This window comes from Enhydra lutris, unplaced genomic scaffold (assembly GCF_002288905.1).
Source record: "Enhydra lutris kenyoni isolate GAN:26980312 unplaced genomic scaffold, ASM228890v2 scaffoldscaffold9, whole genome shotgun sequence".
NCBI classification, from domain to species: Eukaryota; Metazoa; Chordata; class Mammalia; order Carnivora; family Mustelidae; genus Enhydra; species Enhydra lutris.
Window position 1 is genome coordinate 78,348,312 of NW_019154093.1, and position 19,909 is coordinate 78,368,220.

Sequence of the window (19,909 nt, forward strand, 5' to 3'; positions counted from 1 at the left end):
TGCTAGTTTTCCTTGCATTCTCTGACAATAGCAGAATCTTAAAGAACGTCTACGCAAAGGAAAAATAGAATCCCGCGAAGAATCGTTACCAATGTAAAGGAAAATCTCGCGAGAATTGGGAGCCGGGCGAACTCTCGCAGCTGACCGTTATTTAGCCGTTAAACAGTCGTGTACCGCGCCCTTTCCTGGCTGGCCGCCGAAGGGGAGCGATTTCCCGCCTTTTCTGAGGTTCGGAGGCAGAAGCTCTCATTGATTCTTTTTGCTGTCCTAATAGACAGCAGGTAGCAGTTCGCGTGGGCACCGAGTCCATGGTTTCCCCCTGAATCTTGAAAGGTAAGGGCAGTGGTACGGAGGTCCTTTTTTGACGACGGAACCAGGAGCTGCGCGATAATCTGATTCCGTCAGCACCTGCGGCACCTGCGGCCCTCCGCCTGCGAGGGCTCCCCTCCCCCCTCCCCTCCAGCACCTCCTGGGTATCCGGTAGCCCTCTTAAGAATCTACAGTAGTTCTCGCGGTGGAGTGATGCAATTTACCAGGGCTGGCGGAGGTAGAGCTTTGTTTTCGGGCTGTCACAGTGATGGTACCTCGGACTTTCTGGCTTATCTAGGTCGCCAGCTTGGCCATTGGTGGTGGTAGATGGTGGGAATAACTGTGGGGTGTTTTTACTTTGACTCGCCCAGTGATGTGACGCTGCAGACTCACAGTGTAGCAAAGGTTACACCCACTCCTTTACATAGCATTTGTTGTACAGACCTTGCTTTTAAAAATAAAGCATAAAGAGTATATTAATGAAACAATGTAAAAACACTTTTTCCCCCCCTGCCTTCTGGGGCAATAGATAATTACAACTGGAAGAGAGAAAATGGAAAAGCAAAAGCCTTTTAAATTGTTTGTACCACCAAGATTAAGTAGCAGTCAAGTATCTGCAGTGAAACCTCAGAGTTTGGGAGGAGAGTCTAATTTCTTCAAGGTAAATTTGCATGTGAATCTTGATTTGACTGTTAACTTCAGGTAAGGAGACACCATGTACTTTCTTACGGGTGTTATTTTATAATTTTTTTTTCCTAGCAAATGTGGCCTGATTTACCCAAGAATTTTAAACAAATTTATTTAAAAATTTAAATCCAATTTACTCGTGTTAGCTACAGGTGTACAATATACTGATTTAACACTCCATACATCACATAGTGCTTACCACAAGAAGGATTCTCTTTAATCCCCATCCCCTGTTTTACCCATCTCCCACCCTCCTCCCCTTTGGTAACCATAAGTTAGTACTCTATAGTTAAGAGTCTGTTTCTTGGTTAGTCACTTTTTTCCCCCTCTATGATTGTTTATCTTTTTGTTTCTTAGATTTCACATACGGGTGAAATCACATGGTATTTGTCTTTCTCTGCCTGACTTATTTTACTTAGGATAATACACTCTAGCTCCATCCATGTCATTGCAAATGGCAAGATTTCATTCTTTTTTATGGGTGAGTAATATTCCATCTATAACCTCATCTATAACCATTCATCAGTCAGTGGATACTTGAGCTTCTTCCATAGTTTGGCTATTATAAGTAATGCTACAATAAACACAGGGGTCATACATCTTTTCAAATTAGTGTTTTCATAATCTTTGGGTAAATACCCAGTAGGGAGTTGCTGGATCATAGGGGAGTTGTATTTTGAATTTTCTTTATTTTTAAATTTTTTTTAGGAACCTCCATACTGTTTTCCAGAGTGCTACACCAGTTTGCATTCCTACCAGCAGTGCATGAGGGATCCTTTTTCTCCACAACCTTGTCAATACTTGTTGTTTCTTGTGTTTTTTCATTTTAGCCATGCTGACAGGTGTGAGGTGATATCTCATTGTGGTTTTAATTTGCATTTCTGTGGTGATGAATGATGTTAAGCATCTTTTCATGTGTGTGTTGACTATCTGTATATATGTCTTCTTTGGAGAAATGTCTATTCAAGTCTTCTGCCCATTTTTCAATTGAATTATTTTTGGGTGTTGAATTTTATAAATTCTTTATATATTTTGGATACTAATCCTTTATTGGATATGTTGTTTGCAAGTATCTTCCTCTCATTCAGTAGGTTGTTTTTTTTTAATTTTGTTGATTGTTTCCTTCACTATGCAGAAGATTTTTATCTTGAAGTCCCAATGGTTCATTTTTGTTTTTGACTTGACTCAAGTTTCCCTGACTCAGGAGACCTATCTAGAAAAATATGATTATGGCCATTGTCAGAGAAATTACTGCTTGTGCTATCTTCCAGGATTTTTATTACCCAAGAATTTTCAGTAATATTGCCTGGAATGACTGATAAGCCTATGTAATATTTGTAAGCATCTTTCGTTTAAAAAAATAATCACTGGTTATTTGGAACTCTGGATACATAATAAATCCTGCTTATTTGAATCTTTCCTCTGTCCTTAAATGACTTGAGGCAATTTGTAAGACATATACAATGAAATAGCAAGATACAAAAACATGTTAAGAGAATATTAGGGTCGAGGAAAAAATAAGAAAATTTGAACAAATATGTCAAAATACTGGTAAAAATTAGTGTCTGACTAAGCTTAAAATTTGGCTTTGAGTCACCTGGTTGTGAGGATAAAAAGAGAAATTCACTTATATAATAGAGTTCTTATCAGAAAAGAGGAATTATACCAAATTTCTCAGGTTAAACAGCTTTTACTGATATTTTAAAAATTTCTCTGTGGAGCTTTATATTGGAGATGGAATGAAGCAATGAATATTTCAATTTTATATGCTGTAGAAAAATTCCTATGGTCTCTATAGCTAATAGTGTAATACTAAGATGCTATTCAGTGAAGACAACTCTAAGTTTTATCAAGGGAAAGATCATAGTGAAATTGAAGAAAACTAATATATTAAGCTACTAATTAGAATTACTATTATTTTTCTTGATTACTTACAAAGCATGTATTTTTTTTTACATAGCAAAACCACTTGATATTTTAAATATTATATATACCTTAAAGGATTTACAATTGAAATCATGTCTTTAAGCAGATGTATATTACAGATATTATTACACTGCTAGTTATCACAGTGGTTTGGAACAGTATATTTAAGAACTTCTTTGTATTTCTAGAGTTTCAGCAAATATATTGAAGATGATATTAGTTTTCCATTTCCAATGACTAATCTCTCAAAAAATGGGGAAAACATTGATTCAGGTAAGAGACTGGAAAAGCAATATATCACTGTATTTAAAAGTACTTTTTACATACACATTGCTAGATATTGAAAATATAAGTATTATTTTGAGAGCCTTGACATTAAAGTTAGATATAATAACATAAAAAATAAGAGGTTAGCGAATTTAATACCAGTTGTCTTTTATCTTGCAGATCCAGCTTTACAAAAAGTTAAGTTTTTGCCCATGCTTGAACAGGTAAGTTAGATATAAGGTACATAGATATAAACTGTTTAGGTATTGACTTGCTTGTTTGAAAAAGGAAAAAAATTCTTTAGCTGTTGGATAATTAGTTGTCAGTACTTAATTGCTACTATTTGGAAACTCTCATCAGAAATATTTTCTTATATTGCATGGAGCACTGGGTGTGGTGCAAAAACAGTGAATTCTGTTACACTGAAAAGAAATAAAAAAAAAAGAAATATTTTCTTACAGGAAACACTTATTCATTTTTTTAGGTTGATAATTCTGACAGTTGTCACTACCAGGAAGGCCTGAAAGACTCTGATTTTGAGGTCAGAAGATTTCCTATCTATATTAAATTTCTTGTAATTGTAGTATCATTTACTGTTATTTGTATATGCCTTTCTTTTTGAAGCTTCTAAAGGATTAAAATTTGGCTAATGTTTTAAGTTCTTTTATTTTTTTATTTTATTTATTTTTTTTTAAGATTTTTTTTTTTTTTTTTTTTTATTTGACAGAGAAAGCACAGCAGGGGGAGCAGGAGGCAGAGGGAGAGGGAGAAGCAGACTTCCTGCTGAGTAGGGAACCCAATGCAGGGCTCCATCCCAGGACCTGGGATCACTTAATGACTGAGCCACCCAGGCGCCCAAGTTCTGTTCTTTAAAACCATTACCCGCCTTTGTTTTTCTTTTAAAGTTTTTGAAACACTAGGTTTCTGCATTTTCCTGGGTTATGCAAGCATCCATTCTTTCAGGGAAATTTAACTTTAAACCACAAAGAGCAAGAATAGAAGAGGGGATATGGCTACAATATGTGAAAAGGCCAAGACTCAAACCACTATTTTACAAAGAATCCTTTAATGAGTACGATTGTTTGGCTCCTTTGTTGTCTAAGGAATTTATAGAACGTGCAGTACTCTTTTTTTTTTTTTTTTTGTTATAAAAAACATTCTTACTTATGGCACATAGATGTCTATGAGGAGTGTCTGGGTGGCTCATTCAGTTAAGGGTCTGCCTTTGGCTCAGGTCATGATCTCAGGGTCCTGAGATGGAGCCTTGCATGGCATCAGGCTCCCTGCTCAGTGGTGAGTCTGTTTTTCCTTCTGCCCCTCCTCCGCCTTATACTTGCTTGTTCTCTTTCTCTCCCCCCCAACCCAAAAAAAAAGGAAAACAGAAATTCTGGGGCACCTGGGCTGGCTCAGTTGGTAGAACACGAGATACTTGAGTTCAAGCCCCATTTCGAGCGTGGAGTCTACTTAAGGAAATTCCATGGCCTGATAAAGTACTGTATGTCTGTTGCTGGATCATAGTATCACAGAATTTAAAACTATGGAAATTATTCATGTATTTTGATAACAGAGGTATCAGCAAGCAGAAATCTGATTTAAAAAAAAATGAACTGGCATTTACCTTATAATGTTGAAATGGGTAATGCAGGAAATCCAGATATAAGCTAAGTAAGACCTTAGAATAAATGAAAGCTAGCTCTTGTGTTAACTATGTTTTTGTCATTGTATTTGAAAATTCATGTCCTCTAGGTAATCTTCAGACCATATAACCAAAATGTTTTAAGACCATTATAAAAATTTATAGATATCATGTAGAATGACTTATTTTAGCTTTTAACCAGCCAGATTCTCTCATTGACTAAAATATTTCCAATATCTGGCTTAGGTATATTTTGGAGGTATTGGATTTTATTCAGTAGCGTATAACTTAGTCAAGTGATCGGTAACTTTAGTGAAGTAGCTAATATAGCTAATAACTTTTAAAGAGTTAATGTAGTTTTCAAGATGCTATTAGGGCATAAATTGAAGAGAGAATTGTTCTCAACTATTAAGATACTATATTACTCATGGATATTTGCAATAGGCAGCGGTAGTTTGTTAATTGTTCAAAATTTTAGTGTAACCACTCTGAAAATCTATTTATCTTAACAGAATTCAGAGCCAATGAGCAGACTATATTCAAAACTGTATAAGGAGGCTGAAAAGATCAAGAAGTGGAAAGTGAATGTAGAATCTGAATTGAAGCAAAAAGAAAATAAGTTGCAAGAAAATAGAAGGATAATTGAAGCACAGCGGAAAGCCATTCAGGAACTACAGGTATAATGAGATTTGGAATTGAAAATGTAGTGTAGTAGATTTTATAATACTTCTATAATAATTCTGTAATACTTTTAAAATAGAGTATTTCTATGATGTGGATTTTAAGGACTGTTTTTTGAATTTTAACTGATGCTGTGTTTCAGCTTTAGGATGAGCACAGAGGACAAGTTGCACAAAGCTTAATGCAAATGATTAGGGTAATAATAAATTATTTTAGATAAAGATTTCTTTAATGATTCTAATTATAAATTTTTAATTTTAACCCTATTACTGGTGATGACTTGTTTGATATGAATGTCTTTTATTGGAATATGACATTTGTGGATTTTATATTTGGAACTATTTAGCTTCAGCTTTGTAGCCGAGGGAAAGAAAAATGTTGAAAATGCAACATTGGGTTAGGACAAAGATAAAACATTTAAAAATGTTTTGGGAAGATAATATTGCATTAAAATATTGTTGGATACTTTTTGGAGATGATTCAGCAAACTTAATTTTAGATCTGTGAAAGTGAGATCCATATTCTTATAGGAAAATCTATAAGCTGTGACACAAAAAAGCTTTTTGTGTGCAAAGAATTCTTAAACTTCTTAGTTGTTAGCAAAGAAATGCTGCTTAATGATTCTACTCGTGTTTATTTTGCTAATAATAAGCAAAATGTGATGAACTGTTCTTTTGTTTTATAAATTAGTTTGAAAATGAAAAAGTAAGTTTGAAATTAGAAGAAGGAATTCAAGAAAATAAAGATTTAATAAAAGAGTAAGTAATAATTTAATTTTTCTTTCTAAATTTATTCCAGATTTATGAAAATGATTTCCAGAAATTTATTGAACTTAATATTGTTATGTAATATTAACTTATCTGTAGAATTCTACCTGGGTACTGTGGAAGAAGGAAGACATACTTATTTTACATTCTTGTATTTGTCAAACAGTGATCACTGACTGATAATTTCTCACTTATTAAAGTATCAGTCAGGAGAAACCAGTATTTATTATCAAAAGTTATCTGATAACTGTATCTACAACTGCCTATGTATATTTTCTACCTTTCTGATTGTTGCAACACTTTAGGTGCAGTATTTGTAAAATAGTGCTCAATTTCATTATAAGCTAATTCTTACTCTCAAATTCCTGTTTTTGTCAGTGATCTAATGATTCTTCCATTAATGTCAGCTTAAAATCTTAGTGTCATCCGTAGCTTTTCCTTTCCTTTGTTCTAGGCAATAGCTAAGCCTTATTTTATACACTTACTGTCTCTTTCATTTTATATCATATAGAATTTAATAGAAAACTGTAGTTTTTATTCATCCGTCAAGTAAATATTGGTTAGAATGTAATGTATGGGTACCTGAAGAGTACAAAATTTATTTATTCCTACATGTTTAAGTTAAACATCATGGCTTTAGAAGACCTATCACTTTGTCAGTGAAGTTGCTGATAAAGGAAAAAGGCTCTTAAAACAGATTGTTTTAGTCCAATTGAAAGACAACCTATGGGGGTGCCTGGCTAGCTTAGTTGGAAGAGCTTGTGACTAGATCTTGGGGTGGTGAGTTTGAGCCTAATATTGGGGTTAGAGATTATTTAATTAAAAAAAGACAACCTATGACTTCCCAGATAAAAGATTAAATGCTAAACCTTAATTTTTTCCCTGCCTAATTGAGGTTTGGTTATTAGGGAAAAGGGAGAGAGAAGAGAAATTTTCTAACATTGTATGCCTATTGTATATTTGGTACTTATGCTCACTTTTATATAGGTATGGGATTGAGTTTCCGTAGTATCTTATAGGACATCTAAAGCCCACCGTAGCTCTAATACCAGTATTTGATAGTTGATGAGCTTTCTTAAGATTGCTACTGCCTCCATTGATGAACAGTTGAATTTTTGCTAACACTGTGACTGTTTAGTTACATAGTATAGTGTAAGGTAGTATAATGTGACATAATATAGAATTTATGCCATTTTTTTTGAGGTGAGAGGGAGTGCATTTATTCTGGGCATGATTTCCTTCTATTTTAAGCAGTTTCGGTTGTATATCCATTTAGGCCTCAAATACTGAATTGTCAATTGTCATCTGAAGGAAACTAACATTTAAGTAAGAGCTTTGTCAAAATATAGGTGAGAAGCAAAGTTGCATTTAAGGTAGAGCAACTTGATTATTGAATGACAGATTAAATATAAAGTTGCTCAGGACCAGCTCCTTCATTGATGGTGATTTTCTAAAAGGGATGTAGATTTGAAAGAGAATTTGGGTATTGCAAAACCATATGCTTGGCCTGTAATAGAAGTTTGAGAGGGAATGAACACTTTGGTTTATTGACATTTTTGAGCAGGAAAAGAGTTTTGAGATAATTTTGGAGGCTTTTTTTGGAATGGAGCAGGACCTTATATGTGATCTGATTTCCACCATTAGATGTAGTAATAGTCTCAATTTTCAAATTTCATTAGTGAAACCTGAAGCATATACAATTACATATTTTCAGAAATAACCTTAAAAAGCAACATTTGGGGGCACCTGGGTGGCTCAGTGGGTTAAAGCCTCTGCCTTCGGCTCAGGTCATGATCTCAGGCTCCTGGGATCGAGCCCTGCATTGGGCTCTCTGCCCAGCAGGGAGCCTGCTTCCTCCTCTCTCTGCCTGCCTTTCTGCCTACTTGTGATCTCTGTCAAATAAATAAAATCTTAAAAAAAAAAAAAGCAACATTTGATTTTTGTTAGACTCCTACCTGGGATTTGTTTAAATAATTTGATGAATTAAACCTGTCAAGCCCTGTTGCATGCATATGATGGTGGTTGTCGTCAGAGAAGGCTTTCTAAAGATGAGGAGTAGTTAGAAGGATGAATAGGAGTTAGCCAGAAGGAGAATTAGAGGTTTCTACTTTAGCATTTCATGACATGCTAAGGAATTTTGATTTTTATGTTGGAGTAGAGATGGAAGATAGGGTTTGCAGAGGGGTGGTCTGAAGAAAGGCTGAATGGTTATAGTTATGGCTCCCTTCAGCAAGAACAGCATTAAGTATAATTTAAAATCTTGTGTATCCTGTTAAGATTTCATTTTGAAAAAGGATTTTAATTCTAGGGGAAAAAAAAGTTTGAAAATTGCTGCAAATAGCCATTTGGAAGCCATTGAAGAGTTTTAAAAATTCTAAAACTGAGACACTGTAGGAACATAGTAGACTCGAATAAATACTTTTTTGATTGGATGATTGCTTGTATATGGAGTATATGGCTGGTTTTTTGTCAGGCCGTGCTGTTCAAATAGTCTTTGTGGTCTAGGGAACATATTGGTAAAGGTACTTTCATACCTTTTGGTACAAGGTACTTTTGGTAAAGGTACTTTTTGTACCTCTACCCCTCACCATAAATTAACAGGAAAAGGCTGAAATTTTTTTCAAATTGTAATTGAAGAATTAGATTTATGGTCACTTGTTTTCATTTTTACAAAACCAGTAACAAGAAAGTCCCTCTCTAAATTGAGGGTTTTGGAGGGAAGGGGTGTGGGGGGTTGGGTGAGCCTGGCAGTAGGTATTAAGGAGAGCATGTATTGCATGGAGCACTGGGTGTGGTGCATAAACAATGAATCTTGGAACACTGAAGAAAAAATAAAATTACCAAAAAAAGTTCATCTCTAGACCAGTGGTTCTTAAACTTTAGCAAACATCAGAATTAACTGCAGAGCTTATTAAAATATATGCTATTGTCCTCTGCTCCCCTACCAGAATTTCTGATACGGTGGAGTAGGGCTTCAGAATTTGAGCTTTTAACAAGTGATGTGGATGTTGCTGGTTCAAGGATCATACTTTGGGAACTACTACTCTGTACTGGAGAATAGTCATAGGCTTTGAAAACCAAACCAAACCACCCTTTCTCTGACTGGCTTATTTCATTTAACATTATACCCTCTAGATCCATCCATGTTGTTGCAAATTGCAAAATTTCATTCTTTTTTTTGTGGCCAAGTAATATTCCAGTGTGTGTGTGTGTGTGTGTGTGTGTGTGTGTGTGTGTGTGTGTGTGTATCACACACATCTTTTTTATTCATTCATCTATCAATGGACACTTGGGCTGCTTCCATAATTTGGCTATTGTATATAATCCTGCAATAGGAGTGCATATATCCCTTCAAATTTGTGTTTTCATATTCTTTGGGTGAATATCCAATAGTGTGATTACCAGATCATAGGGTAGTTCTACTTTTAATTTTTTGAGCAACTTCCATACTATATTCCACAGTGGCTGCACCAATCTGAATTTCCATAGTATAGGAGTAATCCTCTATCTTCATATTAGATATTTGGAATTTTCATCCCTCTTATGGAGGGGAGAGGGTCTGGAGTTTGAATCAGTCATCAATGACCAATGATTTAATCAGTCACAATTATGTAACTAAGCCTCCTGTAAGAACACAAGAGGACCAGGTTTGGAAAACTTCCAGCTTGGTGAAGAAATTTGGGGAGAGTGGTGAGCTAAGAGAGCATGGAGCTCCACACCCTTTCCCCATGCTTTGCTCTATGCATCTCTTCTATCTGGCTATTCCTGAGTTATATTCTTTTATAATAAACTAGTAATCTAGCAAGTAAATCATTTGAGTTCAGTGAACTGCTCCAGCAAATTAATCAAATTCAAGGAACCTTAGATTTCTAGATAGTCTGTCAGAGATTCAGGTTACAATCTGAACTTGTGCCTGGTGTCTGGAAACTAAGGAGTGAGTCATGGGATCTTTTGATTTATAGCTAGTTGGACAGAAATACAGGTAAAACCTGGGCTTGCAACTGGTATCTTAAATGGGTTAGGGGGACAGCAGTTGTGTAGGACTGAACCCTTAACCTGTAGAATCTGAGACTATCTCCAGGTAGATAGTATCATAATTGCATTGAATTATGGGACGTCCAGTTGGTGTCCTAAGAATTGCTTGTTGGTGTAGGGAACCTCCCTTCCCACATTGAAATTGGTATCAGGACCTGTTTAGGTAGTGTGGACATTTTAATGAATTCTTCTAATTCATGAGCATGGAATATCTTTCCATTTATTCATGTCTTCAGTTTCTTTCATTAATGTCTTACAGCTTTTATGTACAGGTCTTTCACCTCCTTGGTTAAATTTAATCCTAGGTATTTGATTCTTTTTGGTGCAATTGTAAACGGGGTTGTTTTCTTAATTTCTCCTTCAGCTGGTTCATTATTAGTGTGCAGAAATGCAATTGATTTTTGTGTATTGATTTCTTATCCTGAAAACTTTACTGAATTTGTTTTATTCTGATAGTTTTTTGGGGAGTCTTTAGGTTTTTACATATATGTCATCTGCAGATAGTGAGTTTCACTTCTTACTTTCCAATTTGGATTACTTTATTTTCTTGCCTAATTGCTCTGACTAAGCCTTTCAATACAATGTTGAATAAAAGTGGTGAGAAGTAGGCATTCTTGTCTTGTTCCTGATCTTAGAGGAAAAGCTTTTAGCTTTTTATTTTTTACTGTTGATTATGAGGTTAGCTGTGGGCTTGTCATATATGGCCTTTATTATGTTGAGGTACATTCCTTTTATACCTACTTTATTGAGAGTTTTTATCATAAATGGATATTGAATTTTATTAATTGCTTTATCTCCATCTATTGAGGTGATCAGAGGTCTTATTATTCATGTAATGAAAGGCTAGTCAGAAAATTACCTGTTTAATGTTTTAAGGGTAAGACAGATTCTTTCTTTTTTTTTTTCTTTAAAGATTTTATTTATTTTTTTGACAGAGAGAGAGCGAGACCACAAGTAGGCAAAGCAGCAGGCAGAGAGAGAGAGAGAGAGAGAGAAACAGGCTCCCGGCCGAGCTCGATCCCAAGACCCTGAGATCATGACCTGAGCCGAAGGCAGAGGCTTAACCCACTGAGCCACCCAGGCACCCCAAGACAGAATATTTCTGAAGCATTTAGTAAATGAAAAGCTCAATCCTTTTTTTCCCCTTAGGCAAAATCTGGAAATATTTACTGAAATGTTATTGTTAGCTACTTGGGTAGAAAGTTCTTAAGGAATTAGCCTTTTTACTTTTGAAGGGAGGAAGTTACTAAATCATCTTTGCTAATAGTATAGTCAACCCATTTTTTCCATATAATCATTTATGAGTGATGTGATATATGTGTGTGTGTGTGTGTGTGTGTGTATATAAATATAAGAATTTCCTTAAAAATTGAAACAATGTTTCATAACCTTTACATATGAATTTGCTTTGAAATCAGATTACACTTGGAGACTTTTTGCTTTCTTTCAGGAATAATGCTACAAGGCATTTGTGTAATTTGCTCAAGGAAACCTGTGCCAGATCTGCAGAAAAGACAAAGAAATGTAAATATACTTACTGTTTTATGTTATTTTTTTAAAAATCAATTTATTCTTGTAATGTTGTAATGGTGGGGGTGGAGAAGGGAAGAAATTGTTTTTTCACTTTTTAGAACCAGTTTTGATTAGAACAAGTTATATGTGCTTCATATGTTTTCTTTGCATAAGTAATAATTTGATTCTCAGTTCTTTGAGTTTTGAAAGCTCAAAGTGTTCTGAAAGATAATATATTTCAAAAGATATATACCTAGACATGACATTTGTAGTTCTTACTTCAGTTAAAACATGATCTTGAGACTAACTTTCTCTTCTTCCTGGAACAACTAGCAAATTGAATCGATATATAGCTATGTTTATAATAGAAAATACTGGTAGGAAAAAAAATACTGGTAGAGGACTATGCTGAAGGCATTGTACTTAAGAATAAACAATATTTATTTCCAGTGTAAATAGAATTCTCAACTTTCTCCTAAAGAAAGAAATACGCTTTTAAAGTATTTTACAAAGGCTGTGGTGTGTGTGTGTATGTGTGTGTGTGTGTGTGTGTATATATATATATATATATATATATATATATATATGAAAGTATACTTTTTCATTTTAGGCATATTTTTATTTTAGATGTATGAATTTTTTTCATTTTGATGAAAAACATAAAAATCTTATTTTAAAAATAACTGTTTTATCTTTGTCATTAATTTGACACTAGCTCTACATTGTTTCTGCCAAGAATCTTTTAAGAAATATTGTCTACCTGCTTTTCCAGGATAGCTCGTATTTTTCTTAGCTACAAGTTTAATATCACATAGCTTACTGCATACAGGCTTGGGCTTAAGAGTAGACAGCTTATGCTCAAATTCAAACTTTCAGTTGCTATCTACTTGACCTTGAATAAGTTTTATAATCTCTCTGATCCACTGTTTATTGATTAATGAAGTGACTCTTAGTGTTGTTTTGAGAATTAATAAATTGCCTAGAGCAGTACAAAGTGCTCAATTTTTTCTTAAAGATTTTATTTATTTATTTGACAGAGAGAGAGATCACAAGTAGGCAGAGAGGCAGGCAGAGAGAGAGAGGAGGAAGCAGGCTCCCTGCTGAGCAGAGAGCCCGATGCGGGGCTCGATCCCAGGAGCCTGAGATCATGACCTGAGCCGAAGGCAGAGGCTTTAACCCACTGAGCCACCCAGGCGTCCCAAAGTGCTCAATGTTAACTATTCTTCTTCTTCTTCTTATTTCTAGTATGCACAATTTCTAGCATTTTTTATTCTTGGTCCCTGCTTATGGTACTTTATTTTTGGAACTATAAAGACTTACCAGAATGTAGTGTACCACTACAAGCTCCTCCATTAAGTCATCCTGTTTACTCAGCTTTCAATCTTAGCTTTTCCCATCTAGGTATAAAAAGTCGTAAAAAGTATACAGATGGGGTGGGAGGGATCATGTATTGACAACTTTGCAGAAAATGAACTGGTCCATGGAGACAAGGCTATTAGTTTTTTTTTCCTCTGTTTTATGCTAAGTCAGATCAGATGGTGGGAGAGGTTTGAAGAACCTTAACAAAATTTTTAGGTACTCTCTTAAATGAACCAATGACCATATCTTCATGAGAAATATAGTTTTTCTTAAAGTCTTTAGGGGTGTCTGGGTGCCTTAGTCAGTTAAACATCTGACTCTTGATTCTGGCTCAGGTCATTATCTCAGGGTTGTGAGATCGAGCACCATGTTGGACTTTGTGCTGGGTGTGGAGCGTGGTTAAGATTCTCTCCCCCACCCTTCTTTCTCTCAACAAAAAAAGTCTTTATAGTTGTTAATGTAAACTCCATCTAGATTCTTGCCTTAAGTCTTCCCTTTTGCTCTTGTGATTTCTCTGTCTTATTTATTTATTCACCAGTTTTTTTTTTTTAAGATTTATTTACTTATTGGGGGAGGGGAGAGAGAGGGAGAGAAGTGCAGAGGGAGAGGATCCTAAAGTGGATTCCTTGCTGAGCACAGAGCCCGACATGGGGCTTGATCCTATAATCTATTTGATCACTACCTGAGGTGAAGTTTGCTTAGCTGACTGAGCCACCCAATTATCCCTCATTCACCAGTTTTTATTTTTTTTATTTATAAAGATTTTATCTATTTGTTTGTCAGAGAGAGAGAGAGAGAGAGTGTGTGTGCACAAACTGGGGGAGCAGGAGGCAAAGGGAGAAGCAGGCCCCTCACTAAGCCGGGAACCCAATGCTGGATTGGATCACAGGATCCCGGGATCATGGATCATGATCCATGATCCAAGTGTCACGAAGGCAGACACTTGAGCTACTGAGCCACTCAGGCGTCCCATCAGTTTTTATTTTTATTTATTTTCTAATATTTTATTTATTTGTGTGAGAGAGAGACCACACTTGTGTAGGTGTGGGCTAGGAGAGGGGCTAAGGCAGAGGCAGAGGGAGAAGGAGAAGCAGACTCTCCGCTGAGCCTGGAACCTGAGGTGGGACTTGATCTCAGGACCCTGAGACTATGACCTGAGCCAAAGGCAGATGCTTAACCAACTGAGCCACCCAGGCACCCCTCATTCACCAGTTTTTAAAGTGCCTACTTTGTGTCATGAAATGTTCTGAATGCTGAAGAAAACAGTAGTGAATAATTTCTGCTCTAAAGGAGTATGCATCCTCGTGGAGGCACAGAGACCATACATAAATAAAATATATGTATGGTGATGATAACTGCTTAAAGAGAGAGTATTTTGGGATAGGGTGGTTGAGGAAGTATTTTATTGACCCTAATAAGTGAGGGAGTGAGCCATGTAGCTATTTTGGGAAATAGTAAGTGCAAAGTCCCTTAGATGAAAGCCTGTTTGATCTTTTCAAGTCAATGAGGCTACTGTGCTGTACCTTTCGATATTTCTGCATTGTGTTTATTTCTTAAACTTTTTTCTTGTGCACCATTCAGGAAAATGTCTTTTAATCTGTCTTCTAGTACATCAATTCTCTATTTAGCTATTTCTAGTCTCTCTCTCTCTCTCTCTTTTTTCTAGTCTATTTTTGAATTTGTCAGTTGAGGTCTTATTTTCTGTGAATGCATTTTTCTGGTTCTGTAAATACTAACTGGTTTTAAAAATATCTGTAATGTCACTTTTTTAATTTTTAAATTTAATTATATTTTTAAAGATTTTATTTATTTATTTGAGAGAGGGAGAGAGTGCAAGCACAAGTTGGGGCAGCAGCAGAGGAGAGGGAGAGGCAGACTCCCCACTGAATAGGGAGCCCAACACGGGATTGAATCCTAGGACTCTGGGATCATGACCTGAGCTGAAGGCAGATACTTAACAAACTGGGCCACCCAAGTGTCCCTGTAATGTCACTTTATAGACTTTCCAGTTTGTTGCCGAAATTTTAAAAAATTGACATATAGTTGACAGACAAATGTTATGTTAGTTTCAGGTGTATAACATAGTGATTTGGTAGGTCTATATATAATGCTATGCTCACCATTAGTGTTCCTTGCTGAAATTTTTAAGTTCATCTTTTTATCTCCATGAACATAGTTAATGTTTTATTAAGATTTTAATAAAGTTTAAGAGGTCTATTTCTGGTTGGTTCTATGGATTCTAGAGGTTTGTGTACTTCATTACCTTTGGTTATTTGCTTGAGACCTAGAATGATGTCACATTTTCCTAGTTCTTTTTATGTTGAACAGTTTTGGATTTTATCTTGGAGACTTTGAAATTATTATGTTGTAAAATTCTGGGTCCTTTTAAAATCCCCAGGAGAATGTTTATTTTTTTAGCAGTCATCTCATGTTCAGACCACAATTTTTTTTTTTTTTTCAGACCATAAATTTTATCTTGTCTTTTGTGTGCTGGGTTCTAATATCAGTTCAGTTTTCAAAGTCTTTGCTATGCTGCTCTGGCTCTGTTTCTTGTATGCTCCACTCAAGATTAGGTTTGAGATATGAATAGTAATTTATGTTAGAGTTCAGTTTTCAAAGACTTAGCTGTATTTGTTTTGGATCTGTCTTGTATATGTATGTTCTCTCTTTATCCCATGGGACTTGTGCCAATTCATGCACATAATTAGGTAATCCTCTTTTGGAGCTGTCTCTAATATTGCCCCCTCATGCTCAACCTTACAGGGGCTCATTTCCCCTGTCCTTTTGCTAGAAATACGGAGTTTCTCTTGCGGTTTTTGTTTGTCCCTGCCGCAGCTCCACTACAAGGGCTATTCTGGACAGGGCTATGAGAGGAATAAAAAAAAAATCAGGATTTCCTTTTACTGCTCACGTTTCCTGTTACAGTTTTGTTTGGGCCTTATACTTTAGCTAATACTAGGAAGGGAGATGGAAAAATACTAAACAGGAAACTTACCTTCGCATGAGTCACTTCAAGATTTTACTTTTTTCCCCTAATCTACCTGCCTTTGCTTTCTTTTCAGAGTCCTGAAGTAGTTGTTTTATGTATTTCAGAGTTTTTAGTTGTAAGTAGTGGGAGAGAAAGGCTATAGTGGGATTACTTTGTCTTGACTCTCACTGGAATATGGCTTAGTGTTTTTGAATTATAATCCTCAATCTATTCTTGGCCTGATGATTCATCATTATCTTTTTAGATCTTTGATTCTTTTAAGAAATAAAAAAGATCATCCAGATTTTTGTCTTCAGCAGGATGGTTGGTCTGAATTACTTAGCCATTACCAGAAAACAGAGTCCTTGAAGCTTTTCTAAAATATAGATCAAATCATGTCACTGTCTAATTCTTTTAATGGCTTTCCATAATTTTATGGGTAGCATGGTATTTGCTACTTCCCTCCATCTTGCCAAATGTTCCACCACATGCCCCATATACACAGGCTCATGGAGAACTGCTTGTTACTCCCTAAACAGATTATGCTTCTGAGATTTTGCAATTTTTTTTATTGGCTGATCCTCTTTATTCATCTCATTACCTCTATTTGTCCTTCAAAATTCAGAATAAATATTGCTACTTGGGAAGTATTCCCTAATTTTACAGTCTGATTTAAATGCTTCTTCTTTTACTTAGTACCCTTAGTATACCTTTACCATGTATTTATGAATTCCTTCAACAAATATTTATGGAGTGCCTAGTGCATGCTAGACATCTCCTGCAGCTTAAGGGCAAGAGATAATATCTTGATTCAGGATAGTTAACATTTTAGACAATGTCTTTCATGATAGTAGGCAATAAATTAATGAGTTAATGAATAAATCTGTTCTTAGATGTACCTATAAAAACCCTTTTGTTTTGGTGTATTTTTTGGTGATTGTTTAAAAAAATCCTTTAAGTGCTATCCTGTACACAATATAAAATTATTTTTAATTCTTCAGCCTGCCATTTGAAGTACTGTATAAACTTTTTTTGTAGACTTTGTAACCTAAATTAGTTGGTGTTGGGAAGGACTTAAAAGCTTTTGTAATCTACTTACATTTCCATTGATTTACTTTCCTTTGTAGCATATCTGACAAAGAGGTAGTCTTCTTTATGTTTGAATATATTCAGTGATGGAATCTCACTAACCTCAAGATTGTCATTTAAGGATAGTTCTTATTTTTTATATTGAGCTGAAGTCTCTACAGAGTTTCTCCTATTTTATTGTAATTCTCCTTAGACCATATGGAAAATCTAGGCCACTTTTTTATGTGCTATCTCTTTAGATCTTTAAAGCTGGCTTCTTGTCTTTTTTGAATCTTGTCTTCTTTAGCCTAGACATTTCAAGATTCTTCAATACTTTTGTTATTTTTGCTGATCTGTTGAATATCTTTGTTATGGAGTCCAGATCTGTATGAATTCCTCATATCAGAGAGATCATATGATAATTGTCTTTCTCTGATTGACTTATTTTGCTCATCCTAATACCCTCTAGTTCCTTCTGTGTCATTGGAAATGACAAGATTTCATTTCTTTTGATGGCTGCATAGTATTCCATTGTATATATATACCACCTCTTCTTTATCCACTCATCTGTTGGTGGACATCTAGGTTCTTTCCATAGTTTGGCTATTGTGGACATTGCTGCTATAAACATTCAGGTGCACGTGCCCCTTTGGATCACTACATTTATATTTTTAAGGTAAATACCCAGTAGGGCAACTGCTGGGTCATAGGGTAGCTCTATTTTCAACTTTTTGAGGAATCTCCATGCTATTTTCCAGAGTGGCTACACCAGCTTGCATTCCCATCCACAGTGTAGGAGGGTTCCCCTTTCTCCACATCCTCACCAGCACCTGTTTCCTGACTTGTTGATTTTAGCCATTCTGACTGGCATGAGGTGGTATCTCATTGTGGTTTTGATTTGTATTTCCTTGATGCTGAGTGATGTGGAGCACTTTTTCATGTGTCTGTTAGCCATTTGGAGGTTTTCTTTGCAGAAATGTTTCATGTCTTCTGCCCATTTCTTGATTGGTTTATTTTGTTGTTTGGGTGTTGAGTTTGGTAAGTTCGTATAGACTTTGGATACTAGCCCTTTATCTGGTATGTCATTTGCAAATATCTTCTCCCATTCTGCTAGCTGTCTTTTGGTTTTGTTGACTGTTTCCTTTGCTGTGCAAAAGCTTTTGATCTTGATAAAATCCCAATGGTTCATTTTTGCCCTTGCTTCCCTTGCCGTTGGCTATGTTTTGAGGAAGAGGTTGCTGAGGCTGAGGTCGAAGAGGTTGCTACCTGTGTTTTCCTCAAGGATTTTGATGGATTCCTGTATCACATTGAGGTCTTTCATCCATTTTGAGTCTATTTCTGTGTGTGGTGTAAGGAAATGGTCCAGTTTCATTCTTCTGCATGTGGCTGTCCAATTTTCCCAGCACAATTTGTTGAAGAGACTGTTTTTTTTCCACTGGACAGTCTTTCCTGCTTTGTCGAAGATTAGTTGACCATAGAGTTGAGGGTCTATTTCTGGGCTCTCTAGTCTGTTCCATTGATATAGGTGTCTGTTTTTGTGCCAGTACCATATGGTCTTGATGGTTACAGCTTTGTAATAGAGCTTGAAGTCTTGAATTGTGATGCCACCAACTTTGGATTTCTTTTTCAACATTCCTTTGGCTATTCAGGGTCTTTTCTGGTTCCATATAAATTTTAGGATTATTTCTTCCATTTCTTTGAAAAAAATTGATGGTATTTTGATAAGAATTGCATTAAATATATAGATTGCTTTAGGTAGCATAGACAGTTTCACAGTATTTGTTCTTCCAATCTGTGAGCATGGAATGTTTTTCTATTTCTTTGTGTCTTCCTCAGTTTCTTTACTAAGTACTTTATCGTTTTCTGGGTAAAGATTCTTTGTGTCTTTGGTTAGGTTTATTCCTAGGGATCTTATGGTTTGGGAAGTAATTGTAAATGGGATCAACTCCTTAATTTCTCTTTCTTCTGTCTTGCTGTTGGTGTATAGAAATGCAACTGGTTTCTGTGCATTGATTTTGTATCCTGACACTCTACTGAATTCCTGTATTGAGTTCTAGAAGTTTTGAATTGGAGTCTTTTGGGTTTTCCACATAAAGTATCATATCATCTGCAAAGAGTGAGAGTTCAGCGACTTCTTTGCCAATTCAGATGCCTTTTATGTCTTTTTGTTGTCTGATTGCTGAGGCTAGGACTTCTAGTACTATGTTGAATAGCAGTGGTGATAATGGACATCCCTGCGGTGTTCCTGACCTTACGGAAAAAGCTCTCATTTTTTCCCCATTGAGAATGATATTTGCTGTGGGTTTTTCATAGATGGCTTTGATAATATTGAGGTATGGACCCTCTATCTCTACATTTTGATGAGTTTTGATCAAGAAAGGATGCTGTATTTTGTCAAATACTTTTTCAGCATCTATTGAGAGTATCATATGGTTCTTGTTCTTTTTTTTTAGTTTTATTTTTTATAAACATATTTTTATCCCCAGGGGTACAGGTCTGTGAATCACCAGGTTTACACACTTCACAGCACTCACCATAGCACATACCCTCCGCAATGTCCATAACCCCACCCCCCCTCTCCCAACCCTCCTCCCCCCATCAACCCTCAGTTTGTTTTGTGAGATTAAGAGTCACTTATGGTTTGTCTCCCTCCCAATCCCATCGTGTTTCAGTTACTCTTCTCCTACCCCCTTA

At 35.8% G+C, this 19,909-nt stretch overlaps 1 protein-coding gene across 2 annotated transcripts in view; it reads left to right on the plus strand.

The window, feature by feature from the left end:
* Window positions 1-842: 842 nt before the first annotated feature.
* The window catches only part of LOC111143281 (synaptonemal complex protein 1), a 144,537-nt gene continuing 125,470 nt past the window's right edge, over window positions 843-19,909 (plus strand). For both annotated transcript variants that reach the window (XM_022496911.1, XM_022496912.1), the window contains exons 1-7: window positions 843-970; window positions 3,111-3,195; window positions 3,370-3,413; window positions 3,674-3,730; window positions 5,338-5,502; window positions 6,197-6,264; window positions 11,759-11,832. In XM_022496911.1, coding sequence (XP_022352619.1) covers window positions 863-970; window positions 3,111-3,195; window positions 3,370-3,413; window positions 3,674-3,730; window positions 5,338-5,502; window positions 6,197-6,264; window positions 11,759-11,832 — 601 coding nt within the window. In that variant the 5' untranslated portion in view covers window positions 843-862. The remainder of the gene's footprint in view (window positions 971-3,110; window positions 3,196-3,369; window positions 3,414-3,673; window positions 3,731-5,337; window positions 5,503-6,196; window positions 6,265-11,758; window positions 11,833-19,909) is intronic.